The sequence below is a fragment of the Colias philodice genome, chromosome 16, assembly GCF_061535455.1.
Source record: "Colias philodice isolate Cphi_HAF_F1 chromosome 16, ilColPhil1 Martin Lab GWU primary, whole genome shotgun sequence".
Taxonomy (NCBI): Eukaryota; Metazoa; Arthropoda; class Insecta; order Lepidoptera; family Pieridae; genus Colias; species Colias philodice.
In genome coordinates, this window is record NC_143101.1 from 9,260,235 (window position 1) to 9,276,024 (window position 15,790).

The 15,790-nt window shown below is 33.2% G+C and overlaps 1 protein-coding gene across 2 annotated transcripts in view; it reads left to right on the forward strand.

The window, feature by feature from the left end:
• The window catches only part of key (NF-kappa-B essential modulator kenny), a 31,989-nt gene extending 18,274 nt beyond the window's left edge, over positions 1 to 13,715 (forward strand). The window contains exons 5-15 of one of the 2 annotated variants that reach the window (XM_089705066.1): positions 611 to 721; positions 941 to 1,042; positions 1,663 to 1,788; positions 2,140 to 2,241; positions 4,221 to 4,354; positions 5,021 to 5,170; positions 6,227 to 6,317; positions 6,874 to 7,019; positions 8,340 to 8,451; positions 8,831 to 9,076; positions 9,407 to 9,571. In XM_089705066.1, the coding sequence (XP_089561192.1) occupies positions 611 to 721; positions 941 to 1,042; positions 1,663 to 1,788; positions 2,140 to 2,241; positions 4,221 to 4,354; positions 5,021 to 5,170; positions 6,227 to 6,317; positions 6,874 to 7,019; positions 8,340 to 8,451; positions 8,831 to 9,076; positions 9,407 to 9,556 (1,470 nt within the window). In that variant the 3' untranslated portion in view covers positions 9,557 to 9,571. Of the gene's footprint in view, positions 1 to 610; positions 722 to 940; positions 1,043 to 1,662; positions 1,789 to 2,139; positions 2,242 to 4,220; positions 4,355 to 5,020; positions 5,171 to 6,226; positions 6,318 to 6,873; positions 7,020 to 8,339; positions 8,452 to 8,830; positions 9,077 to 9,406; positions 9,572 to 11,982 lie in introns of those variants that run through there. The other variant, XM_089705065.1, reaches the window with a different exon arrangement.
• Positions 13,716 to 15,790: the final 2,075 nt, after the last annotated feature.

Below are 15,790 nucleotides of genomic sequence, written 5' to 3' on the forward strand. Positions count from 1 at the left end.
CAGACACAACTTTTACATTATATATACTATATATATTTTACTTTATTCTCTGTTTAAATTACGTCACTATATTTCTCAACTGTAACATGGAAGGACATCGGTACCTGTAATACAGACTATAGTCTAGTACGGGACCATCGTTTTTGTATATTTTGTAATTGTGGTTGTGAAATAAAGATATTTTTATTTATTTTTTTTTTTTATCCCGGAAATCCTACAGAAACAGGAACTATGCGAGTTTTGCTAAATGGGCGAAGCCGCGGGCGAAAAGCTCGTATTTATATAATTTTTACAATATTCTATCCTACTTATTACTTCCTACAAATATTATAAATGCCAAGTCTGTGAGGATAGATTGATGATGAATGTATGTTTGTTGCTCTTTCATGTAAACACCTCTGAACGAATTCTAATGATGTACTAGAATAAATAACACAGGTGCTATAGAAATACTTGCTTTTGCGGATGAAACCGCGCGGCACAGCTAGTATGCCGCAAACATATGGATAAAACTACTTTGGACCGATTTTGCTGTATTTTTACCCAGTTAATAGTTTATACTGTAACAAAAACATTTTCAATAAATAATAATTTTTTATCGTTTTTTCAGGTTATAGTAGAAAATGAGAAACTAACATGGCAGAAAGAATCCTTAGAACATATAGTCGATGCGACGTCTAAAGAAAGGGATGATGTTAAAGAGAAATTGAAGAATATTGAGGTATAATTATTTTATTTTGCAGTCACTTATTAAAGTAAGTATTAGACCGGGAGATAGTGACAGAAATTATTGGGTCATTTGTACCACAATGGTGGTTCTTCAGGGGTCTTAGTATGCAATGACAAAGAAAAATGATGGTGGTTTTTGATAGTTAAAAGTGTAAGATTAAAAAATACAAAACTGCTGCATCTATTTTGATAATATATTGGGTTGTTTCAGTTGGAGTTCTCACATTATAAATGCGGCATGAACAATATGGTCAAGAATTATAAGGAGCAAGTAAAAGAATTGAACACAAAACTACAAGAGGCTTCGAAAAATGTAAGTGTATTAAATTTTTTTTACTAAAGGTACCATGCTATTTGGTATGGTGCCATTTTCGTATATTTCTTAACTATTTATTTATTTAGAGATATTTTTCGAGGTTTTTTAAATTAAAATTTTACTCCTAGTAAGTACATAGATATTTTGAAAAAAAAAAATCTCAATTGGGATATGGCAACATATTATAATAAATTTTAAGAATTTATTTGCATAGAAATCAAACCAATAATTAACCATTGTACAAATAAAATTAACTGTTATAACTGTGCTTCAGGAAATTTCTCCTCAAAATTATGTACACCAGATTTAGAATACGCTACAATAAGCCTACAGGCTTAGGGCGTATTCAGAATGAAAGCTGGAAACTTATAAGCGCTTACCGGCTCTTGTCAGCGCTGGTAACCCGCGCAGGAAAATATATGAACAAGCTCCAATAAGCGCCGACAAGTTCCGACAAGCGTCAACAGGCGCTGGGCGTTGCCATATAAAATTTTTATTAGTCTGCTTCAACCTGCTTCCTTTGTGTAGAACGAACCAGCGCTGACAAGCGCCGGTAAGCGCTTATAAGTTTCCAGCTTTCTTTTTGAATATGGCCTTATATCGAAAATATTTTTCAGGATACTTCGAGTTCTGAAATAACTAAAAGAGATGAAGTTATTAAACAGCTAAATGGGAAAATAACGGCTCTTCAAACTGAATACAAGGCGGCACAAATGAAAATATTAGATTTGGAGAATATTAAGGTAAGGTTGTGGTGTTGGAAGTAAAATTGCAAGGTCGCGTCATGGCAATACCGTCACGTCATGGAGTAAGGCGACGATTTTGGTATCTTTGAATCTTGCCAAAGAAGTTTCACTTCTGACACGTGTTTTCGTCACTCTTTTTTATCTAAATATGTATATATGGTTTTTTTTTAAACCAAAATTAAACAAATTGCTCTATTTTTTGCAATTTGGTTAACTTTGATCTGAGACAAAAAACTGTTTTAACTTATATATTATTCTGTTTTTTCCCAAGAAAAAATGGCAGTTAAAAATTATTCAAATCATTTTTAATGAAAGCAATTTATTATGTACATTTATTGTTAATTTCAGTTGGAGTTTGCACAATACAAATGTGGTATTAACGATATGGTGAAAACGTATAAGGAACAAATACAAGAATTAAACCTAAGGATTAAGGATGTACAGAAAATTGTGAGTGAAAATACTATATTTGATTCTAATGACTTTGCTTATAAATTGTTACATATTATAATACCTGAATGTTAATGATAATAAAATGTTTAAAATTTATCAATTTAATTATATTATTAATGTAGTATTGGAAAATATATTATTCTGTATTGGTATTAAATTGTTGTAGTCTTAAATTTTAGTAATTAGAAAGTGATTTAAAGAAGATTCCTTTAAAAAACGTCTTAACCTTTAAAGGTCTTCAAGGGTTTGACTATGAAAAGTGCATTCTAAAAATCTGTTTTTATAGTAATACTTTTTGTAATGCTATAAAATACACTGGTCATCAAAAAAATCGACCCACCTACACTATGTTTGCTATTTATCGATTATTTCACAAATAAGTCGTCTTATATTGTTGTATTTTGTTGTAAGGGTCTGATAACATGCTAATCATTATGTTTGTCGTAAATTTTACTGCACTTAATGCTTCTTAACAAATTTTTATACAGAAATACTGTACAGTGTTGTTTTGACGGTTTACGGCGGGACAAATTATGCCCGTGTTCCCAGTTCTAAAATGACTTTTTTCGGGATCTCTTGTTTATAACGTTAAGTTTAATAATTCATGCTGTAGATTTGATAAATTTTGTCTCAAAATAACGGATACTACTGTAGCTGAGGGGGCCCAAACTGTGGCTCTACTAAAACAGGGGTTATGTCAACTTGCCGTGGCTAAAAAGTAAAATCTGAGCTGTTTTGCAGTTCGATGAGTTTACCAAAGGTTTCTAGAGACTGGGCAGTATCGATGAAAACATTGATCTGCAAGAAATAGGGCGGCAACTCAAAGGGACGACCCCTAGATAATGTAATCAACTCTACAAAATCGACATCTGTCTGGTGTAGATCTCTAGTGACGCCTGCGTGAAGATAAGGAGGTGGGTATAAATGACAGAACTGTTAGAAGAAGACTTTAGGAGTAGAACCTAAGACCACACACGCCAGAAACAGGGCCACAATCAGCCACAGCTCATCGACAAACCAGACTTCAATTGACTCGAAATCACGCAAACTGGACTATAGGCCAATGGGAGTCAGTACTTTTGGGTGACAAGATGCGAATGACTTTATATGGTGCTGATAGACGTTTTTATGTCATGCGATGACCAGATGAACGATTTGTTCAGGGCTAGGTAAGAGAAACGGTTGATTATGATGGAGGCTCTGTAAAGTTCTAGAGTGGCATTTCTTTGACAAGACGCACGGAGCTTGACGATAAAAAGATGCTCATTAAATGCTGTTCAATACATTACCGAGGTTTTGGACTATCATATGGTGTAATATGCCGGCTGTATCTGCAAAAACTTTGAATCTATGCATGATAATGCTCGGAAACACGTAGAGCGAATCGTGATCCAGTATTTGGAAGCGGTCCGCATTACAGTTACACTCTGGTTAGCAAAAAGTCTCGATTTAAAACCTACAGAGCACATGTGGGACAGTTAAAAAATAAAGCTTAGAGCTCGTAATTCAGCCCCTACAACAATAGGAGACCTGAAAACCGCCATGAGGGAAGAATGATAACGAATTCCTCAAGAGACCATCAAAATCTTGATTATTTCTTTAAAATGGTGAACGCAGGCTATCATTCCAGAAAGAAGAGAAAGTACTGAGTATAAATTCGAAGGAAACATGATCATAAGTTTCATGATTACAAAATAAACTGCATTTGAAATTAAATAAAGAAAAAGCTGAAAATTGAGGATTTTGATCTTTATTCGAAATTGACAATTTTTTTTATGATGTTAATGATTTTATGTGTTTATATTCGTGTAAATATGCACGTTTAATTAATCAGTTCAGTTTCCAAATAAATTTTTTCTTTAGTTTGTGAGAAAACCGCAATTTTCCGTAAAAATGCAGGTGGGTCGATTTTTTTGATGACCAGTGTAGTTTTATAACTTAAGCATATTACTTTTTATGCTATAATTAAATTATAGGTATTCCAACCAGTATATACAACAAGCGATGGTGCTGAGAAATCTTCGCAATATGCTGGCTACTTGACAAACGTGCAAACGTATAATCGTACACTTAAGCACTTAGCTGAACACTTAAATAACTTGACCAGTGGGTAAGTTACACATTTATGTTATTTTATGTTTGTGGCTTTATTTTAAGCTATATTATTTTATCTCAAACTTTGAGCGCAGCGACCGAATGTAAATTCCGTAACGAAAAACCTAACACCCCCCACTCCAACTGGCACAGCGATGCGATGCTATGCAATAGCTTTACCGCGGCAGTCCTCGAGTGTCACACGTATTTTTTATTATAATATATAGGATGTAGAAATACCCGTCTAAAAAGATTGAAGTTTTTGGGAAATTATGGTGTTTAAATACAAACAGTAGAATTATTACCTAAATAAATAAATACTTATATAAAATAGGTGGAATTTACTTATTAATTTCCGTAAATTAATGAAGTGATTTTTCTTTAATTTAGTTGTTTGTCCAAACTGGTCCGTTTGTTCATTTTTCACTGTCATAAAAAGGAGCTTCTATGTTCCGATGTACTATGACATATTTATTTAAGAATAATCAGCCATTTCTTCGTCACTTGTGGACGAAATTTTTTGTTTATTCGAAATTCTATTTACAGTTTTTTTTATTCGTAAAAATCGTGAAAGAAGCGTTTGTCGGACTTTATCGAAGCCTTGCAATTATGTTGTCAAAATTCATCTAAAAATTGTGTTTTTATAATGGTTTTCATTGAAAAATGTTGTTATGGTTTTCAGATTATCCGATGGTCTAGTAAAAGTACTGGGCGCTATAATAACTGCGCAAGAGTTGAAACTGGAAAGGGCCTCGTTAGAGAAACTGCGCAGTAGCCTCGTCGAAGTTAAACAACATATTGAGAAACAACATAGCACTGTTGTTGGTAATATGTGAGTATTATACGCGATTCGCTTCGCATTCGCTTCGTTTTCGCTTCGCTCTTGTAAAATTTTGAAGTGAAACTTCTTAAAAGAGAGTAAAATTTCAAGGTCGCGTCATGGCATTACAGTCACATCATGGAGTGAGGTGACGATTTTGGTATCTTTAAATCTTGCCAAAGAAGTTTCACTTCTGACACGTGTGCTCGGCACACACGCTCTTTATTTGTACATTATAATATTTGTGAACAGTCGCACTCGAAACTTTTATATTCGCGTAAAGTGTAAACTATTATTTCAGTATCACAACTTTTAAATAACAAATCCTACTAATATTGTACATGCGAAAGTTTGTATGTTTGTTTGCAAAATCTGCTGAATCGTTTTTGACAAAATTTGGACAGATATAGCTTGAGGCCAGAGGCATGGACGTATAAAAAAAGACGGACGGTATATCGCCTAAACATTGAGTGAAGCCTAGTAATGGCGGCGAAACATCCATGTGTGTGTGCCATGTTGCCATGGCAACAGCAGTCCTGATGACAATGGCGGCTGTATTTTTTTTCTATAAATTTTGCCGTAATAATTTTGTCATTAAAACATAAAAGAAATAACTTGCTTCCCTGTGGAATGTAATCCCTTGTGTTTTGTTATTTAAAATTGTACTGTTGCGACACCATTTAACCACGCAAGACGGCATTTTAAATATTTTTTGTGAAACAGTGACGCAGTTAATCAGTCGGTAGTTCACGACGTAATGGCGGCCGACTAGCTTACTATGGTGAGAGTGTGTGCGTGTTTATTGTCTTTACACGATCGCTAGCTTACTATGGTGGCTTCACGTTGTTTGTTCGTAATACGGCGTCCGTCTTTTTTTATACGTCCATGGCCAGAGGATAAATTTTATCTCGGAAATCCCACAGGAACGGAAGTAACTACGCAGGCGAAGCCGCGGGCGGATAGCTAATTATAAAAGTATTGGAAAACTATTTTTAAACTTTTTAAACCATTTTAATTATATTTGAAAAACATTGCTTACTTTATGGTGTAATAATATTTTTTTTTCAGTGGCGAAGTGAAAGGCACAATGTCTATATTTGAAGGGATATTCAAGGATTACAATGAATTATTGAAGAAGAAGGTCACGAAACAAGATAGTGTGAGTGCAATTTTTGTGTTTTTTTATTTATTATTAATATAAAGCCTTTGATAATTCAAAACTGTTCACATACATATTTGTCAAAATTCTAGTCGAAAGAAACAAATGTTAAAGCAAAACCAAACTTATTAGCATTATTTTAAGGTGCATTGTTGACAAGCAGGTGTTGACAAGTACTAAAAGTATCGGCCTATACTTGCCGTTTACGCTTATACTGTTTAAATTTATTTTACACGATTTTTGGTCGAGCAAGCAAGCGTGTGCGTGTGTGAGCGTGTGTGCGTACATTTGCGTGCGTGTGCTTGTGTGAGCGTGTGTGCGTACATTTGTGTGCGTGTGTGCGTACCTGTATGCGTGTATGTTGCTGTGTTTATTGTTAAGCTATTGCATAGCTTCTATCGCGGGCCTTGAGCGCGGGGACCGAATCGAGAAATTCCGTAACGAAAAAACCTCACGCTCCCCATTCCGACGGGCTCGAAGGTGTGGCTTGAAGGTTTGCTATGCAATAGCTTTACCGCTGCCACACGTCTTTATTACTTTTCTCATACAATTGCAGCCTCCGCCGAGCGCAAGTGTGGAACAATTAACAGCGGCGTTAGTTGCTCGCGGTGAAGATGTGCAAGCGTTAGAGAACGAGATAGCCATGTTGATTGGGAATAAGGAGGACTGCGACTTGTTAAAGGCGCAAGTCGAGTTGTACAGGTTAGTGATAGTATTATAGTCGTATTTTTAATTGAAGAAGCTAACCGACAGCAGCTTATGTCACTTTGTAAATAATGTGGTAATAATTTAAGTAATAGTGATTGAGTTCTCATTCAATCAGATGAATTATATTATTTCTATTTATAATATACTAGCTTACCGCCCGCGGCTTCGCCCGCTTTGTCCAAAACCTAATAAATTACATACTAAAACCATCCTCTTGAATCACTCTATCTATTAAAAAAAACCGCATTAAAATCCGTTACGTAGTTTAAAAGATTTAAGCTTACAAAGGGACATAGGGACAGAGAAAGCGACTTTGTTTTATACTAAGTAGCGATAAAGCTATATCTAATACATATTATAAAGGCGAAAGTTTGTAAGGATGTATGGATGTATGGATGTATGGATGTATGGATGTTTGTTACTCTTTCACGTAAAAACTACTGAACCGATTACAATGAAATTTAGCACACATATAGAGAGTAACTTGGATTAACACATAGGATAGTTTTTATCCCGGAAATCCCACGGGAACGGGAACTATGCGGGTTTTCCTTTGCAAACGCGGGCGAAGCCGCGGGCGGAAATCTAGTAGGATATAAGTTATAGTAGAATGTAATTACAATCGGTTTTTTTTATTTTTACTGTTACGCTGTTTTTTTGTGACGTTGTGTTTGATGTTATTGTTGTGTTTATTTGATGTTATATTGTAACACACAAAATATTCACTTCATGAGCGAGGTAATTTCATTCATTCAGGATTTTATCGATCTTTCACTTTGCCACAACACTATTTTTATTTCAACAAAAACTGACATCACCGTAAACGTCAGTTGACGTCGTCTAATTAAAAATACGACTGTAGTTAACTTACGGTGCATTTACACCAAACGAACAAAGAGCTAGTTCTACAGCAAGATCATACTTTCGTGATCTTTTAGTGTAAACGAAATCTCGTATTCAGTGTTGTTCAGTATAAGAACATTGCATAGAATCTTTTCGAACGCATTAAGAACAACGACAGAATGCTCTGCGACTGTTTATTCAAAAAGAATTTGACATAGTAGAATAAGAATGAGCATTCAATGTTTGCTGTAAATGCACCGTTAGAAGAACACCAAAATTGACGTTACGCTTTAAGTGCATTGAAGTGCGTCGGAGTTGTCGTATGTGAAACTAGTGTAAAGAAGGTTGGTGAAAAAACATGTTAAATTGTTTCAGCTTGATAGCTGTGTTTCTTAAAACGGAATAGCTTCAAGCAGTACAAATCAATATTTACGTAATAATGATTTGTACTGTTTTTATTTTTGTTTATAGAAGCGACTTCGAAGCGGAAAGACAATCTCGCGAAATGATGGCCAGCGAAAAGGAAGTGTTAGCTACTGACCTCAGGGTGTTGCAGAAGAAGCACGAGGAATTAATCAAACACGTAAGTTTTTTTTATAACTTTAATAAAAACTAACCGCCATCGCCTTGAAATCGTCAAAACTAGACCAAATTTAAACATTGAATCTTCTAAATCGGTTCACCCAGTCGAATGCTCTGAAAAACCAAAACGCGCTAATCTCTAGAACTACTGGTCCGATTTGAAAAATTATTTCGGTGTTAGATAGCACATTTATCGAGGAAGGCTATAGGCTATATATCATCACGCTAATACCAACAGGAGCGGAGCAATGCGGGTAAAACCGCAGGGCTCAGCTAGTTTATACTATCACCGAACTTTAATTAAATCCGTCTTTTTTCTTACATACAAACATAAAGGCTAATAAAAGCATGTTAAAACGTTTTTATTTGTTTTTTCACAGTTAGAAGAAGTGCGTAAAGCAAGTCCATCCATATACAGTACTACTAAAGCCAAAGCGCAGAACGGAACACAGAGTACGGCAAAACGAATTACTTCCAATGAACAAAGAAATGCTACAAATGCTACTTCTGTGAATACTACTTCTGTGAAAACTACTTCTGTAACTACTCCTGGGGCTACTGCTGGAGCTACTGCTAGAGCTACTGCTGGAGCTACTGCTGCTTCTGGAACTACTGTGAAGAAAACAGTGAGTTTCTTTTTTCGATTTTTTTCAATTGTTTAATAATTTACAGTAATGAAAAATAGGCGATATTTTTTTATGCTTAAATGATACTTCTATGAAAAAAAAAACGCCTAAAATAACTTTAGGACTATAAAAACTAAATCCTTGTGACGTGTCTTTTTGTTGATAATAGATCAGGTTTTTAAATCTATCTAGCTGTCCGTTCTCCAAAAATATATTACTTCCATTTTGCAATTTTTATGTTCCTTTTTTGTTTTTTTTCAATTCCCGACATTAGCACGTTCAAACCATCTCTTCAGCCAAACATATTTATTTATTATTATTAATAATAAGGTGAAAAAGAAGAAACCGTTGGAGCAACAGCAAGAGAACGGCGTACACGAAACTACGCCACCGCCGCTGCGATACGACTGTCCAGTGTGCGACAAGCCTTTCAAAACTTTGATATTGTTACAGCAACATGTTGATAGTTGTCTATTATAACCTCAAAAGAAATAATTAAAATAGTCAAAAAATATATAAAAATACAACTGACGTAAAATGTGGCTAATTTCGCACATTTCGTAGTGCCCATAGAAATCTAAATAACAAGACACATAGAAGTGCTGTAATGTCATAATTCGTATGAAAACCGCTGTCGCCAAAATCAACACATTCAAACCGAAAGCTAAACAGTACACACAAGTAAACTATGCCTTTTATTGGACAGCTTGATTTTAGTGAAAACTAACTTATCTATTAAATTAAGCTTTTGAATATGTATCCTAACGCACGAATTTACGGTTTATTTTAGAATAACATCCCTAAGTATATGAGACTTTTTGGTCCAATACGAACAAACGTGATAATAAGAATGGTCGACTGTGTCATTCATTGTTATTTCGATTACTATGGTGACACTCGTAATACTTGTAAATATTCTATAATTTTAAGGAAAAACGACATTATTTCTAAAAAAAAATATTTTTCGATGAAATATTATTCCTTTATAAGTATAATTACAACTTGTGGAAGAATATCCGCAATGGGAATTGCTGAAACACACCATGTATACACTCATACGTCTCCAGAGCAACTGAACAGTGACGAATGCACTGGTGATGTGCAAATCACCTGAGTGGCGACAAGGTCACGCACGCTTACGACTTCTAGTGTCTTGTTATTTAGATTTCTATGGTAGTGCCACTCCCGAAGCGCTAATATAATCTACGCTGTACGTGGGATAGATTCAAATTCAATTGTATTTATTTGCTTAAATTGGATGCATTTAACAAAACGATCTAGGTTTTTGTAACAATGTTAAAAATTAATTTCTAGTCATCAATTTTGATGTCATTTTTTATGATATGTCTTCAGCAACTCCGCCATTTTGAAAAAAATACGCCAATTTTTAGAAACAAAATGCAGTTAAAAATGGCACATGATGTGTTATATAGAGAAAAGGATGGTTGCCTTTTATAGCACTCGTGTATGGCATTAGTTAGGTGTCGTGATTTCGTCAAAGTGCTTTTATGGCATTTTTTTTTTGGAAAACGTGAAAAATTTAATATCTTCCAAAGGAAAATACTATAGTTATTTTTTTCAAAATACAATTTTTTTAACAGTATACCGATGGAACAGCTATTTAAGATTTAGTTAATTTTATGTGTGTTTTAGAATAACTTAGATAAAATTGCAATTGTGTTCAAAATACATATTGTTATTGTAATAATATATAATTTTAATTTAAGCGTTGATTTTAACATATTTTTGTTGTTTTGTTAAAGTTTTTTAGCATCAAAACTACGAATCTAATATGCATTTTTTTTATTTACTAATATATTTTGTTATTAAATGTATTTTATAGTTTTTTATAATATAATTTTATTATTACATCCTTCCATATTTGATAGGATTTTTGTTTAAAATAGGTGAGATATTTTACAGTGTTTATAAGCATTGTGTCAACTAACAATATGTATATGTATGAGTTTAGATGTTAGATGTTGACGGCATTTATAGTCATTTGAATTTAACTTTATCTAACATAATTTAATTAACCAATTTCTAAAAGAGTTTTTTCTGTTTTTTATATCTGTGCGTTCTTTTTCAGATTTTTTTTGAGAATTGATTTGATGGTTTCAATTTTGATGTTGTTTTTGTATAATGCATGTGATAAAGGCCTATTCAAACTAGAGCGGTATCCTCTACCGCTGGCATACCCCGGACACTCCATACAAAATTATCGTTCTGAAAGTCACACTGTAGAGTGCAAATGTGTGTGTTAACGCTTTAGGGTTCGCACATTAATTGTGACTAGCGTAAAGAAATTCGCGTTTTTCTGATGAAATACAATCGTAAACAGCACAATATCTAACCATGTTCTACGAAAAACGATAATCACAAATCCAAAATAATAAAATTACCTTAAGTCAATTTGATTAATGTTGTCAATCTTCGTTGCGTATCGTCCTTGCAGAAAAATGCGGGCCATCTTATAGCGTGATCGTGCGGGGTGAGGTAAGTGTTTAATTTTGGCGGGAGGCGGAGAGTGTCCGTTCTGTAGCGTTTAGCTACTGTGGCTACTATTATGTATTCTGTGCCGCTGGGTAGCGGTATCCCGATGGATACGTGATTAAATCTCTTACGTAAGTTATTATAGGGACTCTAATCGCGTACCGATCGGCTGTTCGCTACCGTACTCGGATCGGTACGCGATTACATTCTCTATAATATACGTAAGATACGGATACCGCTCTAGTTTGAATAGACCTTAAATCAAGTGTGATTATGACGAAATTTATGTTGTTGTGAAGAAAAACTCTCAATAACCTTTTAAATAGAAATGATGTTGTGTGGTTGTGTATTGATAACTGGTTTTTTTTTTTTAATAATAAGTAATAACTAATAAAATGTTTAATGTTTTTCAGATTTACAAGTGTCCGAAATGCTTACATTTCTCCAGTGACCAATATAAAGTGATGGAAGACCATTTCGACTACTGTCTAGACGACTTTTAAACTATAAACTAGGTAATACGTCGTGTATACGATTTCACATATGATTAAATATTTTTTTTTCTAATTAAAACTATCAAATAAAAATATTACTTACAATCTATTAGAAAAAAATTCGTGGCCTAAAAATTTTAGATAGTTGAGTATATGTGATGAGAATTTTTCTTTGTTTCAATTTTGTTCTGTACTTTACGTATATGTTATAGTAAATGGCAACATTTATACATATAATTTTGATTTTGATTATAATAAATTCTGTTTCAAAAGAAATATCATCTATCCGTTACAAAATTTTTCTGGCTCTAAAAATATATAAAAATTGAGTATAAGTGATGGAAAAAATATTTTTTTAGTTGATTTTGTTCTGTTTTGCAGCCTTTTCTTTTGACTGATTGAATTGTAGAATTTTAATATTTAATAATTATATTCTTTCTTTCTTTAACAAATATTATACAGAGGAGTTAATTGTTTACTCCAATTCATTTCATTCCATAAATAGTAGGTTACTTTAAAAAAAATATACCTATATCAATAGTACACTGTTTTTTCAAACTACTACATATTTATGGAATTTGTCAATTCAAATTATTTTATATGGTAATAATGTAATTTGTGTACAAGAAAAATACATTATTTTTTAATTTTATAAAAATTCAGGTGCTAGAATACATTAGTTTCTAATAGATAAATAATTTTATTTTAGTTTCGCACACAATAATTATACTTAATCTTTAATGATTGATGGAAAAAAAATTGCAAGAAATTGTTAATGTCAAATTTTGATTTTCTCTTATCTATGGTATGTTTACTGATTCACAAACGAATTTCTAATTGGGTCTTAATTTTTTCAAAAGCAAAAATAATAATTTGCGCATATTTCAGTCGAAGCACAAGTAAAAATCTTAAAATAAAAGTAAAATTTATATTTTAAAACAGCTTTGATGCGATCGGAAAGTCGTTTGCGAACACTGATACTAAAGTAAAACTTGTGAAAATTGTTAATAGTAATTTTAAATATCCTGTCAATGAAATATGACAGGCTTCTTCCATAATGTTACCTATAGTGCCATTATTGTAAAGAGAAGAAAATAAATATAAAGTATAGTATCACGTTATAAGTTTCCTATAGATACGGATACAAATGTTATATTTTTAAATATTTACAAGGGTAAAACAATTTAGTATTATTTTATCAACGTTGACATTGTAGGCTGTATAATTTTATGTCATTTGTGATTGTGATAGTAAGCCGAATAAAAATATATTTTAATAATATCATCAGTAATAACTAATAAGTATCGTAATAATGTTTATTTTTACTCTGTTCTCGATGGTTTCTTGGCATCATCTGACATCTACCGTCCGTGACTTTAAGCAAGAAAAAAAAATATCTATGGTTTTTTGTTTTGTTTGATCAAAGACACTGTATAGACAAAACATCTGGATAGATTGAGATACTCTTTGTCCCTAATAACTGTAATATTCCATAAATAGTGTCCGTAAAGATTATTACAAAGTAAACGATGATGCTAAGATATTATTAAGACGGAGTTCAAAGTGTGATTGACAAAAGACTGCTCATGTTATGTGTTAGTATGATTCCTAGGTTAGTTCTTTGTAGTTTCAAATAAAATTAACGCACTGGATCATTTGTGTTTTATTTACACTGCCTTAAAATGACTATTTTTTAAATATTTAAATAAAAAGTAAATATATGGAAATCGTCGGATTAACTTGAGGGTCAGTTTCGTGGCACTCATAGGCAATTGTACCCTTAATGGCATAATGGTGTAATATAATATTTTTATAATTTATTTATAATCTTAACTGGTAGCTAAGCTGTTTAGTTTAGAACGTATCGAGAAATTGGGAAAACTGCGCAAGATTAAGACATGTGCATATAAACATTGCAGCAAGCAGCTAATTAGTTAAATTATTATTTTCACTAATAAACTTTAATTAGGTATTGATGTTATTGGAAACTTTAAATAAAACTATTTTCTCATTTTTAATCTATTATTTCTGCTACAAACAAAATTGCGTCTCCAACTAGAGCTAGCGCTATAATACGACAAAATTGCCAAACATACCTGCACAAAACGAAAACCTGTGCATCATTATATACATGATAACAGTCGTCACACATACGGTCTAGACGAACGAATATGGAAGTATCGTAGACCCCCTTACACTTCAGATTTATGAAGGAAGATTGAAAGTCTGCGAATACAGCTACGATCACCACCACGAACACACCCATAGCCATAAAATACGTCGTAGATTTGTGAAGGTCATTGTATAGAATATTCAGTTTATCCTGAAAATATGTCGCAGAAAACGTCATAAATGTGTGGATCTGTACGGTGTAATATGATATTTTTATGTCATATTAGAGCGGGCAATATAGTTGGTGGATTGCTTGATGGTAACCACCACCGCCCATGAATTTCTGCAGAAGTAGTGCGGCCTTTGCATATGAGCTACCCGTTTTTTATGGTTAGAGGATAGAAAGGCATTGACGACGGGAGTAAGTATGAAATGGATTAGGGGTAAGAAGAGTATACGGGCTTCAGATTATATTTTAATTCAGGTTATTTATAAAGCCAGTGTTTCTGTGAAGTGGGCACAGAAGTGGGGTGGTGGTGGGTATACGAGATAATAAGATGTGCCAATATGTTCGATATTTCCTTATTGGAGTTAGAAATAAGGACATGTGATTTATAATTTCGCAGCTTGTAGCGCAGTCATAGTCTTCTAAATCTCATAGTCATAGTAATCTTGAAAATTTAAACTTTAAAGTATTTCAGTCTCCAGCAGGTATTTTACTTCGGCTGCTTTTGTTTCCACCACGCTTAAACTTTTTGTCTTACTATGTAGGTACGTCCTTATATCTGAAACCTCTTCGTAGACGGATGCAACATATTGTAAAATTTCTGCTTAAATTCAATCAAAACCAAAAACGATTAGTACCTTAAAAACACGTAATAAGATTAAAAGTTAAACTAGAAAAAAATCATTTTCTTATTAACATACGTAAGTAGGTAATAATAAAGTGTATCGAGACATTCCCATGTGAAAATAGCATGACATTTTTTTGTTCTAAAAAATAAGTGCAATTTGTTTCAATGATTGTGAATTTATTACGCATTCCCTTAGTGTAATTGTTTGTGATCTCAATATTATTTTTATACAAGTTGAATTCTGCGGCGCCACATTTCCTACTGTGCTTAATATTCGATTCGTAATAAAAAAACTTCAGAGGAAAGACTGATCTATAGATGTGTAGTTAGGTAAGGAAAGTAGACGGTTGTCCTATATTTAATTGCGACTTAAAAGGTGCTTGATTACGATCACGAGTTAAATTAATATTAACCATATAAATTCTTATTGGTACAATTATTATTCAAGAATTTTTTTTAGAACAAACCCCTCCTACGTCAATAAAAAAAAGTAGTTGCAGGAAACTCGTGCATGCAAAAAATAATTTGGATCACCACTTAATGGGTGAAGAAAGACGAAATAGCATAGAAGAATACGTCATGACAAGGCACACAAATCACAATTCTACAATAACTACATTATGCAAAACTGCATTTGATAGGCAGTTTGAAGCAGTGTTTCCACTGCCACACATACTGCCTGATATTATGATGTTATACGATTTCAGGACAGGACAATTTTCACACACGGCACGATCTGATCCCATACTAAGCTTTCGCTT